The sequence below is a fragment of the Balaenoptera musculus genome, chromosome 11, assembly GCF_009873245.2.
Source record: "Balaenoptera musculus isolate JJ_BM4_2016_0621 chromosome 11, mBalMus1.pri.v3, whole genome shotgun sequence".
NCBI lineage: Eukaryota > Metazoa > Chordata > Mammalia > Artiodactyla > Balaenopteridae > Balaenoptera > Balaenoptera musculus.
The window spans coordinates 23,337,808-23,361,474 of record NC_045795.1 but is presented as its reverse complement, the minus strand read 5'-3'; the positions used below and the strand labels follow the sequence as shown (position 1 = coordinate 23,361,474).

Below are 23,667 nucleotides of genomic sequence, written 5' to 3'. Positions count from 1 at the left end.
TCCAGGTCAAAATGTTCTGCAAAACTGGTGGATGTCACCCCAAAAGTCTGCTGCCCTGTACCCACTGGACAGACCTGCACTCTTTTTAAAAAAATTTTTATTGGAGTATATGTTGTCCACTGGCCAGATCTGGAGAGGAGCTCTTTACCCTTCCAGTAGCCAGCTAGCAGGGGCTGGGGATGAGGATGGAATGGTAAAATCTAACAGCTAATATTTAAACTTCATGCAACAAGAGAAGCCTAGTCTGGGTGCGTCTTGGAAGCAATAGAGAAACAAAGGCGTTTAAACACTTTTTATTGGAAAAATTCAAACATATTTAAGAGTAGACAAAATACTTAATGACTCCCTATGCTCTCATCATTCAGCCTTAACAATGATCAACTCATGGCTATTTGACAACAGCATTTCAATGCCCTCCTTCTACTTAGTTGGAAACATCTGCTCTCTCTCTCTCTCTCTCTCTCTCTCTCTGTATCTCTTGTATTCTGTGGATGCATTTGACCATCTAAGGTAGGCAGACTTGTGCCCTCCCCATCACCAGAGATGTCCATGTGTCCATGTCCTGATGCCTGGAAACTGAATATGTGAGGTTCATAGCAAAGGGAAACTGTTTGCAGATGGAATTACGGTTGTTAGTCAGATGACATTAAAGTAGAAAGATTATCTGGGATTATTTGGGTGAGTCCGATGTAATCATAAGGGTCTTTAAATATGGGAGAGGGAAGAAGAGGAGGTCAGACTGATGCAATGTGAGAAGATCCTGCTGTTTCTGGCTTTGAACATGGAGGAAGGGGACCATAAGCCAAGGAACTCAGGTGGCCTCTAGAAGCTGGAAGATGCAGGGAAATGGATTCTTCCCTTGGGCCTCCAGAAAGGCTCTACCAACACCTCAATTTTAACTCAGTGAGACCCATGTCGGACTTCTGCTCTTCAAAATTGTAAGATAGTAAATTTGTGTTGTTGTAAGCCATTAAGTTTGTGGTTACTTGTTATAGCAGCCATAGGAAACCAATACACCATCATCTCTTAAGGATGGGAACCAGGTCTATTTCCCTAGACACAGGGTCTCATCTAGGAGCAGCCCCTCAGAAGGGGGTCAATTCTGCACCCCAGAACCTCCTGCAGGTTGAGGTCAAGACGATGTAGCTATGGTCCATCTGGTCCACTGGCTGCCTCCTCTTCCCCTTCCCTCAGGCCTCTTTGCCCGGAGCATCGGTGTGGTGGAGGAGAAATTTCCCCGAGACTTGGGGATCAATCTGCCTCTGCTTGGACAAACTTCCTTGACCGGCCCCTCCAACTCGGAACATCCTCAGCCCAAACCAGACCCTGGCCCTAATGATTTAGCAAGGGCTCCTCTGAAGCCCAAGCTATGGGGATGCACGAGAAAGGGGTGCTGGAAGAGAATGATCTGGGTCCCAAAGAGAAACAGAATCAGGTGTTTCTATTGCTGAGAAGTCAGTGAAGAGATTGGGACCCCAAGGGTGAAGGTCCTCATGTGCCTGGTGTCGGCAGCCAGGAAGGGTAGGGCTGGCAACAAGTGATGAGCTGTGAGCCAGGACACCTGGGTTAGGAAGGGGTGGAGAGCTTGAGGAAAGGAGCAGGGTGGGAACACCCAGCTTCCCTGGGTCATACAAGTGGCACCTGTTGCCACAGAACGAATTAGGAACGAGGTGGAACGTAGAGATATATTGTTTCCACAACCACTGGCTCAGCCTGTTTCTGATGTCCCCCGCCCACTAACAGGATAAAGGGCTGGCTGTCTTGGGGCTGAGGGAGATGCAGAGCAAGATGCAGGGCCATGTGGCAGGGAGCCGGGCTCCTCTGGGCCTGCTCCTGGTCTGTCTTCATCTTCCAGGTATGGAGGCTGTGCCAACCTTTGGGCAGGAGCGGACTAGTGGTCCTCGGGGAACTGGGATTGAGGGAAGAGGTAAAGGTGGGAGCGTGTACAGTTGGGTCCCTGAGGGAGGAAAGAGTTGGCACAGGCAAAGTGGAGGGACTTGAAGCAAAGGGAATCAGGGAGTCAGGGAAGGGAGGGCACTGAGACTAAACATCTGGTCCACTGGTTGCCTCCTCTTCCCCTTCCCTCAGGCCTCTTTGCCCGGAGCATCGGTGTGGTGGAGGAGAAATTTCCCCGAGACTTGGGGATCAACCTGCCTCTGCTTGGGCAACCTTCCTTGACCGGCCCCTCCAACTCAGAACATCCTCAGCCTGGGCCTAATGATTCAGCAATTGATTCTCTGCAGCGCAATGCTTCTCCATCACATGGCTCTCAACCTGCAGGAGGTGCTGCGGTACAGAGGTGGCCCCCATCTGGGGGGCTGCCCTCCATGGATTCCTGGCCCTCGGAGGACCCTTGGCCGACGATGGCTGCTGTGGTCAAGGACCATGTGGGAGAAGTGCTGCCCGAAGAACTGTCCTACCTTTCTAGTGCGGCTGCCCTCCCTCCGGGCAGCGGGCCTTTGCCTGCAGAGACCTCTGCACACCCCGCAGACACCTCACCCGAGGCTTCACTCCTCCACGAGGACCCTGAATCTAGACGGCCACTCCACTCTAATGTGCTGGGCGCCCAGGGAAAAATCCTTGCCCTACGCCCTCCCCGGTCTCTCATCAGCAAAATTCGATGGCCAGTTCTGCCTGGTCACTACTTCGGGTCCCTGAATCCCCGTATATGCTGGGGAGGTAAAGGTCCTGGCACTGGATGGAGACCAAACCGCTTGCCATACCCTATGGGAATCTGGGGTAACAGTAATCAATACACAAGTACTAGCTGGGGGAGTATTAATCCGTATCCATGTACCACATGGGGGATTATTAATCGGTATCCAGGTACTAGCTGGGGGAATAGTCATCTACACCCAGGTATTAATCGATTTCCTCCCAGAGTTCGCCGTGCTCCTGGCTCTTATTGGAGCACCGCAGCTGCCTTTCCCAATCCTCAAAACCCTGGGTCACAGTGGAGTTAGGAGAATGACAGAGGGGGACAACCCTAAGTTAGAAGTCAGAGAAGGGAGTCCTGCTCCCTCCCCTTGCAGTGTGAGCTAAATCAAGATCCTATCAGCTGTTTTCTAGCGTCCTCTCCACTTTCACTGCCTCCCTGCTCCCCATATGCTGATCTCCAATAAAACACAGCACTTACTGAATCCGCTTCTTCTCAGTGTCTTTGTTTCTGGGTGCAAACTGGAGTTTTGTCCATCCCCATTTTCTAGTCATCCTCATGTCCCTCTAGGGTCCTCCTGACACTCTCTTGCTATCCCCATCCTTTGCAAAAGATCAAAGCCCAGGTGTTTGAGGGTGGGGCCTCGTGGTCTCATCTGGGCCAGGTGGGAGAGCTGGTTCCAGAACTGTCCTGGAATCTGAAAAGGGGAGGAGAGGCAGCAGGACTAACTGAGATGGCACCTGTGGCAGGAGGCAAGGATGAGGTCCAGGAAGTTGGTACCAGGGCCAAGTGGGGAATGAATACTCTTTTGATTCAGAGACACAGAGGGTCAGAGAAAGTCATTTTTGTCTATGCTTACCTTTTCTTCCCAGAAAGTTACGGTTCTTGGAAGTGGAAGAAGCATTGATCTCCCTTACATGCATCGCTTGGTACATTGTGCCCCAGAGAACCACAGACTTTGGGCATTTGCTGAACAAATAGCAGACCTCAATAGAGGAAGAAAGGAAAGGGAGAAGGGACAGGAAGAGAGAAACTTGGAGCCAACAGTCCTGCCTATGGCAGCATTTGATGCTTTTATTCTCAAGTGATGACACAGTCTCTTCTTTTGGTCACACTACCCTGCCTTTGGTTTTCTCAGGAGCTCAGTATCCTTGTACAGGAGTTGGAGTGGGGTGAGGAAGGGTCATTCTAAGAAAGTGCAGAAGGAAGTTAACAGAAGCTGGTGGGGGTGATGGGGTTTCCAGGGGGCACACTCCTGGTGTCCACCCATGTCTTCCCATCACCAGCCACACCACCCTCTATCACCCCAACCTCCTTCCCCAATTCTTTCCCACCCTGGACTCTCACTTTCTCCCTGTCCTGGGGCAGGCGGTTCTGTTTTCAGCACCTGTCTCTTCCACAAGCCCAAGCTCATTCTCAGGCTTGGTCTCATTTCTATCTGTCCCTCTTTCTGGCTGCCTCCCTCTCTCTAGTCACTCCTATTTGCACTTTTAAATTCTGTGTCAGCACTCCCCTCCTCTGTTCTCCACAAGCACCACAGGAAAGGGACTTTGTTTGTTCACTGCGGAACTCCCAACACCACGGACAGCGTCTGGACCTAGGTCAGCACTCAGCAAACACTGAGTCAACGCACTCGCACTCTCTCTCTGACTTCCCTGTTTTCTCTCTTCTTCCACTTTATTCCTGAGCCACAGGGCTGCACACAGACTCCCATCTGTACTGCTACCATGCCCTTGCCAGAGCCTCACTGACATCTCCCTAGAAACCCCACAAAGCCCTTCTCAGCTTGGGAATGCTCTGTACATTCCATTCTTTCACCTTCATTAACAACTGTGAGGAATAGGTTGTAAGATAAAGAAACTGAAGCTCAGAGAGATTAAGCAATTTACACAAGGTGACATAGCTAACACGTGACAGAGTCAGTGACTCAAACCAAGTTTTTCTATCTGTCCAGGGAGTGTTCAAGTATAATATGCAATTAACAAAAACTCATCTAATTTTTAATTGAGTACCTGCTATGTGCCAGACTCTGGATGAGTTGCTTTCACAACACCCTTCCAGCTAATTCCCACAACAATCCCATTGTGTAGGCACTGCTGGGCCCATTATACAGGTGGAGATACTGAGGCCCAGAGAGTGAGGTGAGCCAAGGCTGACAGAGGTAACACTGAGCTGAGGGAGTGCAGTTCATCCACTACTTGGTGCTGATGGATGGTCCCGGGCAGCCGTGGTCAGCTTTGTCAGACTGGTCTTTGCTTTAGGGTTAGTTGCTGCTATTAAAAAAAAAAAAGTGAGATTGGTCAGTAATCTGTGATATAATAAATGTCCTAAGGTCTGCAGTGGGAGCTGATGCTCATATACAGATTTTTACATTTTTATTAGTGGTTAATTGGTGGAAGTAGCTGCTGGAGTAGCAGGAGTCATTTCTCGAAGGTCCCGCAGTAGAGAGGGCACTTGGCAGGAAGTTGGAAGACGAGATTCCCCTTCCATGTGCCCACACAGTTCTCTCTGCTGTGTCAATTTAGGCTGGTCATTTGCCTCTGCAGACCTTAGTTTTCTCATCTGTAAAATGGGATGAAAGCAGATGTCCAGTCTACCTCACAGGATTGTTATGAAATTTAATTAAGATAATGATAGGACTTCCCTGGTGGTGCAGTGGTTAAGACTCTGCACTCCCAATGCAGGGGGCCCAGGTTCGATCCCTGGTCAGGGAACTAGATCCCACATGCATGCCACAACTAAGACCCGGCCACAACCAAATAAAAAAAAAAAAATGATAATAAATAAATAAGTATTTTTTAAAAGATAATGATAAAGTACATTAGAGACTGAAAAATGGAGCAGGTGTAAGGGCCTGATTATAATGCAAAATGTTGTCTCAGTGAGGCAGTCCTGGTGGCATCACAGAGAAGGAGAGTTCTTAGCCCACAATGGGCTGGTTGGTGAAGTGGCTGTAGTTGACTTCACGGTTGACTGTTGAGTGTGGTGTGATGCTTCCCCCTGGGAATTACACTCAGGAGAATTATTCCAAGATCAAGAAGGGAGAGTCGGCTTCTCCTTGAACTATTTCATTCCTCAAACAAACTTGTGTTCTCTCAGACATTTTTCACTTACACACACACTCTCGGGTGATTGTAATAATGGCGTCCTTTATCACATATTTACCATGAACAAAATGTGTTACAGGGTTATCTCAACTCTCACAACAATTCTAGGATGTACTTACTCTGATTATTTCTATTTTACGGGTGAAGAGACTGAGGCTCAGCAAGGTTAGGTAACTTGCTGAAGGTCACACAGCCAGTAAGAGGTGGAGCTTGGGTATGGTACCATTTGGAAACCGCAAGCAAAGCTGGACAAACTGCACAGAGCAGGTGAAAGCAAGATTCTCCAGCCCCTACAGTTTAATCACCACCTGGAGTCCTTCCTCCAACACGTTCATTTTCAGCCATTTTTATGTCATCTGAAGACCAGCAGCCAGGCTGTGGTTTTGTCTCTCCAGACCAAATGCCTGCCTCTTGTGTTCCTCTCATTCCACTGGAAGGATGTTCGCTATTGCCTTTTTATACCTCTTTCTTTTCTTTTTATTTTTTTCATTGTTTGGCAGCTCGCGGGATCTTAGTTCCTCAACCAGGGGTAGAACCCGCGCCTTCGGCAATGAAAGCATCGAATCCTAACCACAGGGCCACCAGGGGACTCCCTCTACCTCTTTCTAGGTCTGCTTCCTCCCTTTGCTGTCAGGAAACTGGTAAACACATCCAGAAGACACTTTTATGAACCCAGATTGTCACACGTGAGAGTGAGCACACCAGCCCTCGGGAAGATCGGTCACATGCCAGGGTTTCTAGTTCTGTCCACTCACAGAATATCCTGGTCAAGGAGGCCTGTACAGTCCAGGGGAGGGATAGTGGGAGGAGAATAGGTGTTTCAGGTCTTAGAGGCATGGTCATGGCCAGGGTAGGAAGGACCGTTTTCACATTCTCAGTAGCAATGACTGCTCGGGGCTGTTATTGTCCCCACATAGATCAGTGGGGTGGATATGGCTTATCCTGAGGTGGTAGTAAAGTTGGTGCTATACCTGCTGTTTGGTTTAAAGCAGTGGGCTAGGGGCTTCCCTGGTGGCGCAGTGCTTGAGAATCCACCTGCCAATGCAGGGGACATTAGGTTCCATCCCTGGTCCGGGAAGATCCCACATGCCGCAGAGCAACTAAGCCCGTGCACCACAAGTACTGAGCGTGCGTTCTAGAGCCCATGAGCCACAACTACTGAGCCTGCGTGCCACGACTACTGAAGCTTGCGCGCCTAGAGTCCATACTCCGCAACAAGAGAAGACACCGCAATGAGAAGCCTGTGCACCGCAAAGAAGAGTAGCCCCCGCTCACCGCAACTAGAGAAAGCCCGCACACAGCAAGGAAGACCCAACTCAGCCAAAAATAAATAAATAAAATAAATAAACTTATTAAAAAATAAATAAATAAAGCAGTGGGCTAGGCTGATGTGAAATAATTTCTGGTCTAATAGGGTCTCCAGTTAGGCAACCGCCACTGTGGAAAGGTGGTAGAAACAAGTTGTGATCTAGTTTTGAGACCATTTAGTCTTTCTTGGCCTCAGGAAGGCAGTTCTGACTGACTGAGCAGAAGCCGTTTTCTTTAGCATCTTTCCCAGTGTTCCTCTGTCTCCTCTCTATGTACCTTTTTTCTGTGCTTAACTGCTCCCTGGCTACCCAGGACAATCCATCAGGATTCCCCTCTGGCTGGTCTGACCACCCATCCCATGCACTGGACTTTCCCCCTTGCCTCACCCCCATCAAAACCCACCTCTCCTGTACCCCATTGCTTTGGGGCTCTCTGTTCACTGTGACATTGTAAGATGCTGAATTCAGAAGAACTAACTCTGTTAGTGATGAACAGGGGCGAAGATGATGAGCCTAGAAAGATAAAACCAATCTACTATGTTAGTGGACCCTTAATTATCTGACCCCAGCCTCCCCTCCTGGAACACACTGCCATTGTCTAAAGGACTTTAAGGCATTTCTGTGTAATATAAAGTTTGTTACCCTTATGAGTTTGTTAAACAATTAACATTTAAGCACTAAACAACCTTCCTCTGCATACTACTTACATAACTACTACCTCAAAACTTACAGATTTAATAAACCAAATTTTATTCAAACATTGATATTGTTTCACACTTAAACCAATTTAAGCATTTAGTTCAGATCTCAAGTCTGATGTGTAAGATTCTCTTAAATGTCTTAAACCCCCTAAGCAGCAAACAAACACAAAACTTATTATACCATTTACAAGACCAATCACTTCACGTCCACTAAAAATCAGTTATGAAAGGCTAGTTCCATGGATTTAAACTTATTTCTCTTTTTTTTATTCCTTAAATTCTCTTTATTTTTTAAAAAACCTTTATTTTTTTTCCCCGTTGCCATAATGCATTTTTATTTTTTAAACGTATTTCTTTATTCTCCTTCTCTTTCCTCTTCTCTTCTTGGGTTGGGTTGCCTTTCTAGGATGTCAGTATTTTCTCTTTTTATCCCATCCTGAGGTTTCAATAAACTTAGGAATGGCATTTTGACCACTTTAGTCTTGTCTGGACATGAGGCGTGGTTGCACAGTTTATGATTCAAATCTGGGCTGCTGATCACCAGCATGAGCTGTTGCTCTTTCCTTCTCCTCCCCGCCCCTCTTCCTCTTTCTCCTTTCCTCCTCCTCCTTTTTCTCTTTCTCCTCTTCCTTCTTCTAATTAAAGAAGACTAGTTGAGTCAATAAAACTTAAAAAAAACTTTCTTGAGATATTAATTTACACACCATACAATTTGCCCATTGAAAGTCTATACTTCAGTTTTCAGTATACTCACAGAGTTGTGCAACCATCACCACAATCAGTTTTAGAACGTTTTCATTGTTCCCCAGAGAAACTCCGTGCCCATTAGCAGTCACTCCCCATTCCCCTTCCCCTAGCCCTAGGCAACCACCACTCTACTTTCTGTCTCTATGAACTTACCTATTCTGGACATTTCATATAAATAGAAAATACAATATGTAGTCTTCTGTGACTGGCTTCTTTCACTTAGCACAATGTTTTCAAGGTTCATCCATGTTGTAGCAGATATCAGTACTTCATTCCTTTTTATTGTTGAACTCTCTATTATTTCATTGTATAGGTACAACACATTGTATTTATCCATTCATCAGTTGATGGATATTCTGAGCTGTTTTCACTTTTTGGTCATTATGTATCATGGTGCTATAAACATTTGTGCGCAAGTATTTGTGTAGACATGTATTTTCATTTCTCTGGAGTATGTACCTAGGAGTGACTTTCTGGGTCACATGGTAACCCCACGTTAAGCCTTTTGAGGAACTGCCAAACAGTGATTCTCCAAAGCTGCTTTACCATTTCACATTCCCACCAGCTGTTTATGAAGATTCCAATTTTTCCATATTCTTGTCAACACTTGTTATTATCTGTCTTTTTATTAGAGCCAGCCTAGTGGCTGTGAAACTGTATCTCACTGGAGAATAAAACTCTTTTTAAGTGCATAGATTTTAGAATTTTGCAACCTATTTCTTCTCCTTAATATAACATACTTAAAAAATCCCTCTTGATCAGTGGATTTTTCCACTCATTATGATACATTTTTCTCTCATTATGATATGCTGACTTGATCTATTAGCATTATTATATCTTAATTCTTATTTGTATCTTATTATAATTAGTAGGGCATTCTAGATATTTATTCTAGGAGATGAGGAATTGGGTTGACTTTATTAGCTCTCCTTTTTAGTGATTTTGTTGTTGTTGTTGTTAGTTTATCGTTTTGGTACCTACTATTGAAATCGCCTTCTTGGGAATTCCCTGGTGGTCCAGTGGCTAGGACTCTGCACTTTCACTGCTGAGGGCACAGGTTTGATCCCTGGTCAGGGAACTAAGATCCTGCAAACTGTGTGTGTGTGTGTGTGTGTGTGGCCCAGAAAAAAAGGAAAAGAAACCACCTTCTTCCTTTCACTATTGCCTCAGACATCCTCCCTTGTCAGACATTCTTATTTCTGCTAAAGTTCATACTTAGAGTGGGGCTACTTGGCCTTCTCACAGTTGCCTGTGTTTTTTTCTTTTCCGCTTATGTAGGTGAAAGAAAGCATCTCTCTCTGCTTTATAACCACACACATAATTGACAGAAGAGACAAAATGAACAATTCCCTTTTGATTAAAATCCATTTTTAACAACTGCATCCTTTCTCTTCTGTTACAGACATCTTTTGTGCACTTTGTATGAACCTTTATCTTTCGAGTATCATAATGATCTCATAGCCTCTACAGCCACAATTGACTTCAGTAAACCATAATTATTATTCCTCCTCCTCGTCTTCTTCCTTCTCATGCTCAGTTGTCTCAGGTTGAACAATGGAGATTCTTTAAGTTGGCTCCTTTGTCCTTTATAGCACTTTCCTTGACATTCTTGAAGGTATCCTGGCTTTCTGGCAACAACAGAACATTCAAGTCCTGTCCTAAGTCTTTTCTTCCCTGAGACATGGAATCAGCTAACATCCAAGTCTTGCATTATATGGGTTCTAGTTTCTTTTCTTTTCTTTTCTGGTGCACTGTTTCTGGAAGTACTGCAATACCAAGTCAATGCGCGGAGTGAATGGAGCAAGCTCCTATTCCATCTCCTAGCTCCAAAAATCCATTTAATACATTGTCCTTGGATAGAGGATGTATCAGATATTAAACTGATAAGAATAGATGCAGGGTTCTAGTTTCTTTAGGTGAAGAATAGTATTTGAAACCAAAGGCGAGGTATTGAGGGTCCACATGAGGGTTGGTGGTAACAGTGTTACTTCTTCTGTTGACAACTTTTAAGATAGACAATTTACATGGAGTTTGCTAATTTAACGTGGTCTGTGTATTGTATCCTACAGTCATGAGACTATGTGGGTCATCAATCACGAAGACTTTTCACGTCACCAAGAGACTGAAGGAGAGGAACACACCCCGGACCAGGTTGTGTGTGAGAACAAAGCAGAGGCACAGGTGGAGACCAATGTAGGTGTGGGCAAGGTTGGAGGGTTGAGGTGAGGTTAGGACCCACAGGTAAAGTGAGGTTAGGACCCAGAGTCAGTTCACTGTAGAGATTCTGAAGTCATTAGATTGGGACAGGATGAAGTGCTCAGTGATTTCTGCACCTGGCTAGGGTCTGTTTGAGCTATAGTCATTCAGGGTGGGACCATATTCAATCCTGTTATGGGTTGAATTGTGTCCCTCTATGTTGAAGTCCTGACTCTGGGTACCTATGAATGTCATCTTATTTGGAAATAGGGTCTTTACAGAGGTAATCACGTTAACATGAGGTCATTAGGGTGGGGCTTAATCCAATAGGACTGGTGTCCATATAAAGAGGAGGAAATTTGGACACAGACACACACAGAGGGAAGACAATGTAAAGACGTAAGGATGATGTCACCTACAAGCCAAGGAATGCCTGAGGCTACTGGAAGCAAGGAGAGAGGCATGGAATAGATAGATTCTCAGGGCCTTCAGAAGGAATCAACTCTGCTGACACCCTGAGTTCAGATTTCTCGCTCCAGAAGAGCGAGACAACAGGTTTCTCTTGTTTAAGACACCCAGTTTGTGATGCTGTGTACGGCAGCCCTAGCAACTATGCAAACCCTTTAACATACACCTCCTTCACCTGCCACCTCTCCAGTCTTCTCTCCAGGATCACCCGAGTTGTTACCAGTCATCTGCAACTCAGTGCAATGGACTCTAAGATAACTTTCTTGAGAGCAGGTTACACTGTTCACTCATTTAGCCGTTAACATTGCACACTTACTATGTCCAGCCACTGGGGCTACAGTAGGGAACACGACTCACATGGTCCCTTCCTCCTGGACCTTACAGGTTAACAGGGGTGAAAAACACATCACATGTTTACACGAAGAATACTGAATTTAAAACAGTGATGTGCTATAGAGCAGGGCAGCCCTGTGTGTGGTGTGTGTGTGTGTGTGTGTGTGTGTGTGGTGTGTGTGTGTGTGTGGTGTGTGAGGGGGCTTGGAGGGTGGTGGCAGGGCAGGCACCTTCCAGGCAGAAGGAGCAGCTGTGTAGGACTTCCCTGGTGGTCCAGTGGTTGGGACTCTGCGCTTCCAGTGCAGGGGGCGTGGGTTCGGTTCCTGGTTGGGGAACTAAGATCCCACATGCAGAGCGGCCAAAAAAAAAAAAAAAAGAAGGAACAGCTGTGTGAGGAGGGGAGGTGCTGGAGCAGATCCTGCGGGGCCTTGTAGGCCCTCTTAGAGATTTGGGGTTTTGGGGTTTTATCCATATCTGAAGAACCATGAGAATTCAGAGGTTGAAGCAGGGGAGAAACATATTTACCTTTTAAAGTGATTTTTCAGAGTGGAGAAGGGATTGAAGGGGAGTGAGTGTAGACGAGCTAAGGGGGAGATTTTGATGATGGAGGAGCTTCAATAATGAGAGAAATGGGTGCAAAAAAGGGCTTCAGATTTGCTGGCTGCTGACTCCAGCTGGGCAAGTCACCTGGAGAGGAAGTGACTCCTCAGATGCCTTCACGCGGCCTGGCACAGTGAGTGTTTCATGCACAGGGAGGTGCTTTTGTTTAATTATTAAGTTTGTTTCCTGTTTGTGCCCTTCTTTCTCACATGGGGATCCTCATGGCCTCTGGCCTTAGTGGTTACAGCCATCTCCTAATTGGCCTCTTACCCACAGGCCTTGTCTCCTGCAGCCCATCCTAAGGTCAGCTCCAGCTGGGGAGAGGGGAGAATGGGGAGGTATTGTTTAAAAGGTATAGACTTTCAGATTTACAAGATGTAAAGGGTTATGGTGATGGATGGTGGTGATGGCTGCACAACAGTGTGAATGTTTTTTGTTTTTTAAAAAATTTATTTATTTTATTTATTTATTTTTGGCTGCTTTGGGTCTCCGTCGCTGCCCGCGGGCTTTCTCTAGTTGCGGTGAGCGGGGGCTACTCCTCGTTGCGGTGCGCGGGCTTCTCACTGCAGTGGCCTCTCCCATTGCAGAGCACGGGCTCTAGACACGTGGGCTTCAGTAGTTGTGGCACGTGGGCTCTAGAGCTCAGGCTCAGTAGTTGTGGCCCACGGGCTTAGTTGCTCCATGGCATGTGGGATCCTCCCAGACCAGGGCTCAAACCCATGTCCCCGGGATTGGCAGGCGGATTCTTAACCACTGCGCCACAAGGGAAGCCCGTGAATGTTTTTAATTATTACTGAACTGTACACTTAAAAATGGTCAAGATGGTGAATTTTATGTTATGTGTATTTTAATACAATTTTTTAAGAAGCCAGCTCTAGTCAGGCCACTCCCCTGCTCAAGTATCAGCTGGTTGCAGAGCCTGGAACTTGCACTGAAGGTCATTACCACGTGGCCAACTGCCCCGCTGGATTCTGGCTTCCTCTGTTCCTCACCCTCATCCCTGGGCCCTGCTCTAGGCCAGGGCAGACACTACTGGAGGAACTCAGAGAGTGGCTGTAGAACCAGTGAATGCATGTAAGCAAGCAAGTACCTGGCCCCTGCCCAGCACCTGGCCCAGCAGCCAGCCCTCAAGCCCTTGGCCACCCTGCACCCTTGCTCCTCTCACCCACCCCCCTCCTCAGTGAAAAGCAGGAAAGAAAAAAAAATGATACCCAGGAAAAAAAAAATAATAGAGACGTACAGCTTGATCTCTTTTTAGACGGTATATTCATGGAGAAATTTCCTTCAGGATGTTATTCAGCAGTTACTCCCTGGTGGTGGAAGCTTCTCAGCTTTTTACTTTGTAACCATAGGCACTGTTTGAACTTTTTCAAGGAGCATATACATACAATACTAGGTTTACAATGAAAACAAAGAAACCAAACCAACAAACCAACCAACCCATCTGCAAATGACTCCTTGTTCAAGAAGTCTTTTCAGTGAGAACTCCTCTGCCCTGTGCCTTTCTCATGACATTGAATAATTATGGTTGTAACTACTGTAACTAATGGGCCAGGCACTAAACTCTCCAAACCTGTTTCTTAATCTGTAAAACAGGGATAGTCAGAGATCCCACGTGACAGAATTGCTGAGATGACTCAAGCAAATAATTGCATGTTAAATGCTGACCATAGTATCTGCCACAATAAGAACTTAATAAACTTTTGCTGCTGTTACTATTATTACAATTTTCTCTAATTCCAAACAACCATCCAAGGTAGGCATTATCAACAATATAAATGATGAAAATAAGGCTCAGAGAGGTTTAGTAACTTGCCTAAAGTCACACAGCTAGTAAAGGGCCTCCTGGGAAGTTAGGTGGAAGTTCATCACACATGAGTGAAAGTTGTGGTGAATTTTCACAGTAAATGAGAGGCACCATCTGGGGAAAGAATTGCAGATGTGTTAAGGAAACTTGGGAATAATCAAGTGCAATCAAAGGAAGCATGCCTGGTTGGAGATTATAACTCAGAAAGAAAAAATCAAATTCATGGTACTGGGCTCCATCTGAAGAAAAAATGTGGCTGCAGAAAGGGGTGGCCTTCATGGGATCCAGGAAAGGGAGACACAGGGGACAAGAACTGTGAGCTGTTTAATTGCTCCCTGTAGGGAGACAGGCTTGTTCTGGCCATGAATATTCTTTCTGTTTTAACTTACTGTTTTTTTTTTTTTTTTGGTCGCGCCAGGTTTAGTTGCAGCATGTGAGCTCCTTAGTTGTGGCATGCAAACTCTTAGTTGCGGCATGCCTGTGGGATCTAGTTCCCTGACCAGGGATCGAACCCCAGGCCCCCTGCACTGGGAGCACAGAGTCTTATCCACTGCGCCACCAGGGAAGTCCCTGTTGTAACCTACTGTTAATCAGCAGCACCAAATGGCTGTGATGTCAAGTGTATAATAACACTGAACTCACATTCATGTTTTATATATCAAAAGATGGCTGGAGAGGACTTCTTATGTCAATTTGATGAAGAATATGTGTGCCACCCATTTCATGATTATATTAGAATCTCTCCCTGGATTAAGCTGGACCAACAGCACAGGCACATGGATTACATTGCTCTGAGTGATTCTGCCTGAACATGGTACCACCAGCTGTCACAGGGACACTGGAAGAAACGAATAGACCCTATGAAACTTGTATTCATGATAAGGATGTGGTTGAGGTACTGTTCACTTTATCCCACCACTTCCACCGGGACCTCCTCATCTCAGGAAAACGAATAGCTGTGCATCTCCTGAGATTCTGGTCTCTTTTTACTTTACGGACATTGGGTGCCATGAAATGACTGTGTTTCCCTCTTTGAACTGGCTGCTAGAGAGCTCAGTTCCAAATCTGTGGTATTCCTGCTGGCATGATGTTTATATTAACCTTACTCTTGGTTTTATCTGATTTTTCTAACTCTTCATTTCCCCTGGTTGTAATTCTTTATTGTTTAAGCTATTTTAGATCATGTTTAAAACAAGGCTGGAATAAACAAATACCATATTTATTTCAGGACTGGGATTTATTGTGACCTGGATGCAATGTTCCCAAAGTACCCACCTGTCGTGACTTTGATTTCTTGGTCACCAAGCAACATTCTGACTGGCAGTCAGCCTTCCCCTTCTAGGAATCTTACTACTAGGAGGTTGACACCCCGGATACTGGGCAAGAGTATTCCACCTCAGGAGCTAAATGGTTCCTAAACCAGAGATCCAGCAATATCTTGCGTGTGTTCCAGTTTCTTTTCTGGGACTGGGGATTGTTCTAGAGCTCAGAAGGGAGTTCCTGGGCAAACAGTGCAGCCAATTCTCTTGCTTCATTTTATATGAGGTAAACCCCTCTGTAATGCTTTCCAGGGGAAGACAAGAGGAAAGAACCAGCACTGAGGAAAGACAGAGAGTACTAGGCAGCTTACTGTAAGAATACATTCATTCTTTTTTTTTTTTTCTGATGCATAATTCATTTATTATGAAATCATGTAAAACTCAAATAATTGAAACAGGATTATTTATGTGATCATTAAGCCCAGGGCAATTTCTACAGATTTTTAGACAATTATTCATGCTACTTATATGTTGTAGTTTAATTACTAACAACTCTAACTTAATCACTTTTTAATGAATTTGCTTTTCAACAGGAATATTTCAACTATACTAGCCATGATATTTACATCATGCGAGAATCAAATGTTGCATAATAATTAAGCTTATGTTTTATGTGAAGCACACACATAAGACTTATGTTTAGTAGGACCACACTGAAAAGAAAAATGATCATCAGCACAATGGAAATGTAACTCATTAAACAACACAAAGTGGCCTCAAAGAGTTAAAAAGATTAACTTTTATATAAAATTGATGGCATACTATGTTAAACTTATATAGAGAGCCATGAAAAGCTTAAAACTTTTTTAAAGGGGCATAAGAACAAGCTAGTCCAGCATGACCTGCTAGTTTGATAACTGAGGATGGCACCTCTCTGCACTGTGGCATTAGTGTAGTAGTTTTCCACTGCTGCATAGCAAATTATCACAAACTGAGGGACTTAGAAAAGCACAAATTTAATATTTTACTGAGGGACTTAGAAAAACACAAACTGAATATTTTAAAGTGTCCATGGATGAAGAGTCTGGTTATGGGTTTTCTGAGTCCTCCACTCAGGCTTAAATCAAAGTGTAGACTGGGGCTATGATCACATCTGAAGCATTGGGTCTGCTTTTGCAAACACTGGTTGTTCACAGAATTCATTTCCTTGTGATTGTATGACTGAGGTCCCTATTTTCTTGTTAGCTGTTGGACAGGGACCGCTCTCAGTTCCTAGAAGTTGATTTTTAGTTCTTTGCCCTCTCTACAACATGGCAGTTTTCTCCTTCGATGCCAGCAGGAAAACATCTCTTATGTTTCATATCTCTCTGACCTCTTTTCAAGGATTACTTGATTAGGTCAGGCTCACCCAGGATAGTCCCTTTTTGATGAACTCAAAGGCAACTGATTAGGAAACTTATTTACATCTGCAAAATCACTTCTGCCATATACAGTCCCATAATTATGGCACTAATACCATATCACTACCACAGTTACAAATCCTACTTAGATATCATAGTTACCACAGATCCACAGATACCATAGTTACAAATCTTACTTACACTCAAGGGAAAGGGAGTTTACAGGGCACGTACACCAGGGTGTGGAATCTTGTGGCCATCTTAGAATTCTGCCTACCACAGTATATTTCTACTCTAACTTCTGAATAGCATTTCAGACATCCTGTGGTTATAGGATGCTGAAAGACAATTTTTATTCTATTATTTTTCTTCAAACTAAATTTGGGAGGACGCTCAGCAGAGAGCTATGAGGCATTTGGCTGCTGAATGCACAGGAACCAACAGACAGATCTGAAGTCCTGGAGTGGAAGCTGTCCACCAGCCACTCAGTGCAGCAAGAGGTGAAAATGGCTAGAAAAAGCCACAGCTGCACTTTGGTTGTCCACTCTGGCACTAGACTGCACGTTGACCAGCTGGCTTCATCCACTGACATGTAGAAAGCAGAGAGAACAATCTAGGAAAGGGTGAAGAGTAGCATGTTTGGTGCCCTAATGCTATAGCTTCCATATTACCTTCATTATAGATTCTTTATAGACTAGATTTTTTTCCCTGCTTCTCATAGCAAGGAACTGTGGCCTAGCTCTGTTCTTACTGTGGTCATGGCCAATTTTACAGATATCTCTTTTACTGCCATCACAATAGATCACAGTGAAATTATTGCCTGGGTGCAAATCCTAATTTGACAGTTTATTGGCAACACAGCTTTGGGAAGATACCATCTCTTAACTTTAGTTACCTTGCCTATAAAATATACATAGTAATAACAAATCAGAGTTTCTGAGTCGAAATACTTAAAACAAGTGAAGCAACCCAGATAAGTACCAAGAAAAAAGAAAATAAATGGTACTGTTGTTATTGTGATACTTAGAATGAGGTGGGTGTTATAGTTACTTTGCTCCCAAGGTATACCCAGAATCTAGTGCCATGTCTGGCCTATGACATCCACTCAACGTGTGCCTGTTAAAACTCTGTTAAGCCTATCTTCCCCCTTCTGATGTACCCTCAGTCTACACTGTTGTTAGAGTGATAGGAACATGTCATTCTCCATCCTCAATTTTCAGTGGTATCTCACTGACTCCAGAATGAAATTCCCAAACCACAGCAAGGCATACAAGTTTCCTTCCAACCCTTCGAGGAGATCTCCAGCCTCATCTCCCAAAAATCTATCTTCAAGTCATGCTGAACTACTGCTGTAGCCAAAATACCAGGTTTATTTCTCCAACTGCTTCCTTTTCCTTCTGAGAAATTATTATCCATAATTTAAGAATCAGCTTTTCACTTGGGTGGGGTCTTTCACAAGCTCCTAACCAGACAAGATTGACCCCATTTTCCTTTCTGCTTTGTACTTATCTCAACTATGATCCTTTCAGGATTTATGAACTGGTTGGCATAACAACCTCCTTTATGAAACTATGAGTCCTTTTTTTTTTTTTTAATTTGAAAATGTGACTTTTTTTTTTTGTCATCAATTTTATACACATCACTGTATACATGTCAATCCCAATCGCCCAATTCAGAACACCACCATCCCCACCCCACCTTAGTTTTCCCCCCTTGGTGTCCATATGTTTGTTCTCTACATCTGTGTCTCAGCTTCTGCCCTGCAACCCCGTTCATCTGTACCATTTTTCTAGGTTCCACATACATGCGTTAATATACGATATTTGTTTTTCTCTTTCTGACTTACTTCACTCTGTATGACAGTCTCTAGATCCATCCACGTCTCAACAAATGATTCAATTTTGTTCCTTTTTATGGCTGAGTAATATTCCATTGTATATATGTACCACATCTTCTTTATCCATTCGACTGTCGATGGGCATTTAGGTTGCTTCTATGACCTGGCTATTGTAAATAGTGCTGCAATGAACATTGGGGTGCATGTGTCTTTTTGAATTACGTTTTTCTCTGGGTATATGCCCAGTAGTGGGATTGCTGGGTCATATGGTAATTCTATTTTTAGTTTTTTAAGGAACCTCCATATTGTTCTCCATAGTGGCTGTATCAATTTACATTCCCACCAACAGTGCAGGAGGGTTCCCTTTTCTCCACACCCTCTCTAGCATTTGTTGTTTGTAGATTTTCTGATGATGCCCATTCTAACTGGTGTGAAGTGATACCTCATTGTAGTTCTGATTTGCATTTCTCTAATAATTAGTGATGTTGAGCATCTTTTCATGTGCTTCGTGGCCGTCTGTATGTCTTCTTTGGAGAAATGTCTATTTAGGTCTTCTGCCCAATTTTGGATTGGGGTGTTTGTTTGTTTAATATTGAGCTGAATGAGCTGTTTATATATTTTGGAGATTAATCCTTTGTCCATTGATTCGTTTGCAAATATTTTCTCCCATTCTGAGGGTTGTCTTTTTGTCTTGTTTATGGATTCCTTTGCTGTGCAAAAGCTTTGAAGTTTCATTAGGTCCCATTTGTTTATTTGTGTTTTTATTTCCATTACTCTAGGAGGTGGATCAAAAAAGATCTTGCTGTGATTTATGTCAAAGAGTGTTCTTCCTATGTTTTCCTCTAAGAGTTTTATAGTGTCCGGTCTTACATTTAGGTCTCTAATCCATTTTGAGTTTATTTTTGTGTAGGGTGTTAGGGAGTATTCTAATTTCATTCTTTTACATGTAGCTGTCCAGTTTTCCCAGCACCACTTATGGAAGAGACTGTCTTTTCTCCATTGTATATCTTTGCCTCCTTTGTCATAGATTAGTTGACCATAGGTGTGTGGGTTTATCTCTGGGCTTTCTATCTTGTTCCATTGATCTATGTTTCTGTTTTTGTGCCAGTACCATATTGTCTTGATTATTGTAGCTTTGTAGTATAGGCTGAATTCAGGGAGTCTGATTCCTCCAGCTCCGTTTTTTTCCCTCAAGACTGCTTTGGCTATTCGGGGTCTTTTGTGCCTCCATACAAATTTTAAGATGATTTGTTCTAGTTCCATAAAAAATGCCATTGGTAATTTGATAGGGATTGCATTGAATCTGTAGATTGCTTTTGGTAGTATAGTCATTTTCACAATATTGATTCTTCCAATCCAAGAACATGGTATATCTCTCCATTTGTTGGTATCATCTTTAATTTCTTTCATCAGTGTCTTATAGTTTTCTGCATAAAGGTCTTTCATCTCCCTAGGTAGGTTTATTCCTAGGTATTTTATTCTTTTTGTTGCAATGGTAAATGGGAGTGTTTCCATAATTTCTCTTTCAGATTTTTCATCATTAGTGTAAAGGAATGCAAGAGATTTCTATGCATTAATTTTGTAGCCTGCAACTTTACCAAATTCATTAATTAGCTCTAGCAGTTTTCTGGTGGCAGTTTTAGAATTCTCTATGTATAGTATCATGTCATCTGCAAACAGTGACAGCTTTACTTCTTCTTTTCCAATTTGTATTCCTTTTATTTCTTTTTCTTCTCTGATTGCCATGGCTAGGACTTCCAAAACTATGTTGAACAATAGTGGTGAGAGTGGACATCCTTGTCTCGTTCCTGATCTTAGAGGAAATGCTTTCAGTTTTTCACCATTGAGAATGATGTTTGCTGTGGCTTTGTCATATATGGCCTTTATTATGTTGAGGTAGGTTCCTTCTATGCCCACTTTCTGGAGAGTTTTTATCATAAATGCGTGTTGAATTTTGTCAAAAGCTTTTTCTGCATCTATTGAGATGATCATATGGTTTTTATTCTTCAATTTGTTAATATGGTGTATCACATTGATTGATTTGCGTATATTGAAGAATCCTTGCATCCCTGGGATAAATCCCACTTGATCGTGGTGTATGATACTTTTAATGTGTTGTTGGATTCTGTTTGCTAGTATTTTGTTGAGGATTTTTGCATCTATATTCATCAGTGATATTGGTCTGTAATTTTCTTTTTTTGTAGTATCTTTGTGTGGTTTTGGTATCAGGGTGATGGTGGCCTCATAGAATGAGTTTGGGAGTGTTCCTTGCTCTGAAATTTTTTGGAAGAGTTTGAGAAGGATGGGTGTTAGCTCTTCTCTAAACGTTTGATAGAATTCACCTGTGAAGCCATCTGGTCCTGGACTTTTGTTTGTTGGAAGATTTTTAATCACAGTTTCAATTTCCTTACTTGTGATAGGTCTGTTCATATTTTCTGTTTCTTCCTGGTTCAGTCTTGGAAGGTTATACCTTTCTAAGAATTTGTCCATTTCTTCCAGGTTGTCCATTTTATTGGCATAGAGTTGCTTGTAGTAGTCTCTTAGGATGCTTTGTATTTCTGCGGTGTCTGTTGTAACTTCTCCTTTTTCATTTCTGATTTTATTGATTTGAGTCCTCTCCCTCTTTTTCTTGATGAGTCTGGCTAATGGCTTATCAATTTTGTTTATCTTCTCAAAGAACCAGCTTTGAGTTTTATTGATCTTTGCTATTGTTTTCTTTGTTTCTATTTCATTTATTTCTGCTCTGATCTTTATGATTTCTTTCCTTCTGCTAACTTTGGGTTTTGTTTGTTCTTCTTTCTCTAGTTTCTTTAGGTGTAAGGTTAGATTGTTTACTTGAGATTTTTCTTGTTTCTTTAGGTAGGCTTGTATAGCTATAAACTTCCCTCTTAGAACTGCTTTTGTTGCATCCCATAGGTTCTGGATCGTCGTGTTTTCATTGTCATTTGTCTCTAGGTATTTTTTGATTTCCTCTTTGATTTCTTCAGTGATCTCTTGGTTATTTAATAATGTATTGTTTAGCCTCCATGTGTTTGTGTTTTTTACGTTTTTTCCCCTGTAATTCATTTCTAATCTCATAGCGTTGTGGTCAGCAAAGATGCTTGATATGATTTCAATTTTCTTAAATTTACTGAGGCTTGATTTGTGACCCAAGATGTGATCTATCCTGGAGAATGTTCCGTGCGCACTTGAGAAGAACATGTAATCTGCTGTTTTTGGATGGAATGTCCTATAAATATCAATTAAATCTATCTGGTCTATTGTGTCATTTAAAGCTTCTATTTCCTTATTTATTTTCATTTTGGATGATCTGTCCATTGGTGTAAGTGAGGTGTTAAAGTCCCCCACTATTATTGTGTTACTGTCGATTTCCTCTTTTATAGCTGTTAGCAGTTGCCTTATGTATTGAGGTGCTCCTATGTTGGGTGCATATATATTTATAATTGTTATATCTTCTTCTTGGATTGATCCCTTGATCATTATGTAGTGTCCTTCCTTGTCTCTTGTAACATTCTTTATTTTAAAGTCTATTTTATCTGATATGAGTATAGCTACTCCAGCTTTCTTTTGATTTCCATTTGCATGGAATATCTTTTTCCATCCCCTCACTTTCAGTCTGTATGTGTCCCTAGGTCTAAAGTGGGTCTCTTGTAGACAGCATATATATGGGTCTTGTTTTTGTATCCATTCAGCAAGCCTGTGTCTTTTGGTTGGAGCATTTAATCCATTCACGTTTAAGGTAATTATCGATATGTATGTTCCTATGACCATTTTCTTAATTGTTTTGGGTTTGTTTTTGTAGGTCCTTTTCTTCTCTTGTGTTTCCCACTTAGAGAAGTTCCTTTAGCATTTGTTGTAGAGCTGGTTTGGTGGTGCTGAATTCTCTTAGCTTTTGCTTGTCTGTAAAGCTTTTGATTTCTCCATCAAATCTAAATGAGATCCTTGCCGGGTAGAGTAATCTTGGTTGTAGGTTCTTCCCTTTCATCACTTTAAGTATATCATGCCACTCCCTTCTGGCTTGTAGAGTTTCTGCTGAGAAATCAGCTGTTAACCTTATGGGAGTTCCCTTGTATGTTCTTTGTCGTTTTGCCCTTGCTGCTTTCAATAATTTTTCTTTGTCTTTAATTTTTGCCAGTTTGATTACTATGTGTCTTGGCATGTTTCTCCTTGGGTTTATCCTGTATGGGACTCTCTGTGCTTCCTGGACTCGGGTGGCTATTTCCTTTCCAATGTTAGGGAAGTTTTCGACTATAATCTCTTCAAATATTTTCTCTGGTCCTTTCTCTCTCTCTTCTCCTTCTGGGACCCCTATAATGCAAATGTTGTTGCATTTAATGTTGTCCCAGAGGTCTCTTAGGCTGTCTTCATTTCTTTTCATTCTTTTTTCTTTAGTCTGTTCTGCAGCAGTGAATTCCACCATTCTGTTTTCCAGGTCACTTATCCGTTCTTCTGCCTCAGTTATTCTGCTATTGATTCCTTCTAGTGTAGTTTTCATTTCAGTTATTGTATTGGTCATCTCTGTTTGTTTGTTCTTTAATTCTTCTAGGTTTTTGTTAATCATTTCTTGCATCTTCTCGATCTTTGCCTCCATTCTTATTCCGAGGTCCTGGATCATCTTCACTATCATTATTCTGAATTCTTTTTCTGGAAGGTTGCCTATCTCCACTTCATTGAGTTGTTTTTCTGGGGTTTTTTCTTGTTCCTTCATCTGGTATATAGCCCTCTGCCTTTTCATCTTTTCTATCTTTCTGTGAATGTGGTTTTTGTTCCACAGGCTGCAGGATTGTAGTTTTTCTTGCTTCTGCTGTCTGCCCTCTGGTGGTTGAGGCTATCTAAGAGGCTTGATGGGAGGCTCTGGTGGTGGGTAGAGCTGACTGTTGCTGTGGCGGTCAGAGCTCAGTAAAACTTTAATCCACTTGACTGTTGATGGGTGGGGCTGGGTTTCCTCCCTTTTGGTTGTTTTGGCTGAGGCAACCCAACACTGGAGCCTACCTGGGCTCTTTGGTGGGGCTAATGACAGACTCTGGTGGGGCTCACACCAAGGAGTACTTCCCAGAACCTCCGCTGCCAGTGTCCTTGTCCCCATGGTGAAACAGAGCCACCCCCCGCCTCTGCAGGAGACCCTCCAACACTAGCAGGTAGGTCTGGTTCAGTCTCCCCCAGAGTCACTGCTCCTTCCCCTGGGTCCTGATGCACACACTATTTTGTGTGCACCCTCCAAGGGTGGGGTCTCTGTTTCCCCCAGTCCT

The 23,667-nt window shown here is 43.2% G+C and overlaps 1 protein-coding gene and 1 non-coding gene across 2 annotated transcripts; one reads left to right on the top strand and one right to left on the bottom strand.

The window, feature by feature from the left end:
• Positions 1-1,726: 1,726 nt before the first annotated feature.
• On the top strand, positions 1,727-3,142 carry C11H6orf15 (chromosome 11 C6orf15 homolog). Its single transcript, XM_036868928.1, has 2 exons — positions 1,727-1,855; positions 2,089-3,142. Exons 1-2 carry the CDS (start codon positions 1,777-1,779, stop codon positions 2,961-2,963), a joined length of 954 nt encoding a protein of 317 aa, XP_036724823.1. The 5' UTR covers positions 1,727-1,776; the 3' UTR covers positions 2,964-3,142.
• A 7,117-nt stretch (positions 3,143-10,259) lies between these two features.
• Positions 10,260-10,448, bottom strand: LOC118904598. The gene has a single exon (XR_005022049.1). It is a non-coding gene; the product is annotated as a U2 spliceosomal RNA (small nuclear RNA).
• Positions 10,449-23,667: the final 13,219 nt, after the last annotated feature.

Bases quoted from the DNA above. Each gene is read 5' to 3' on its own strand.
- C11H6orf15 (XM_036868928.1), top strand. From the start codon at position 1,777: ATGCAGAGCAAGATGCAGGGCCATGTGGCAGGGAGCCGGGCTCCTCTG. The intron at 1,856-2,088 runs GTATGGAGGCTG...CCCTTCCCTCAG, and splicing joins GGTCTGTCTTCATCTTCCAG to GCCTCTTTGCCCGGAGCATC.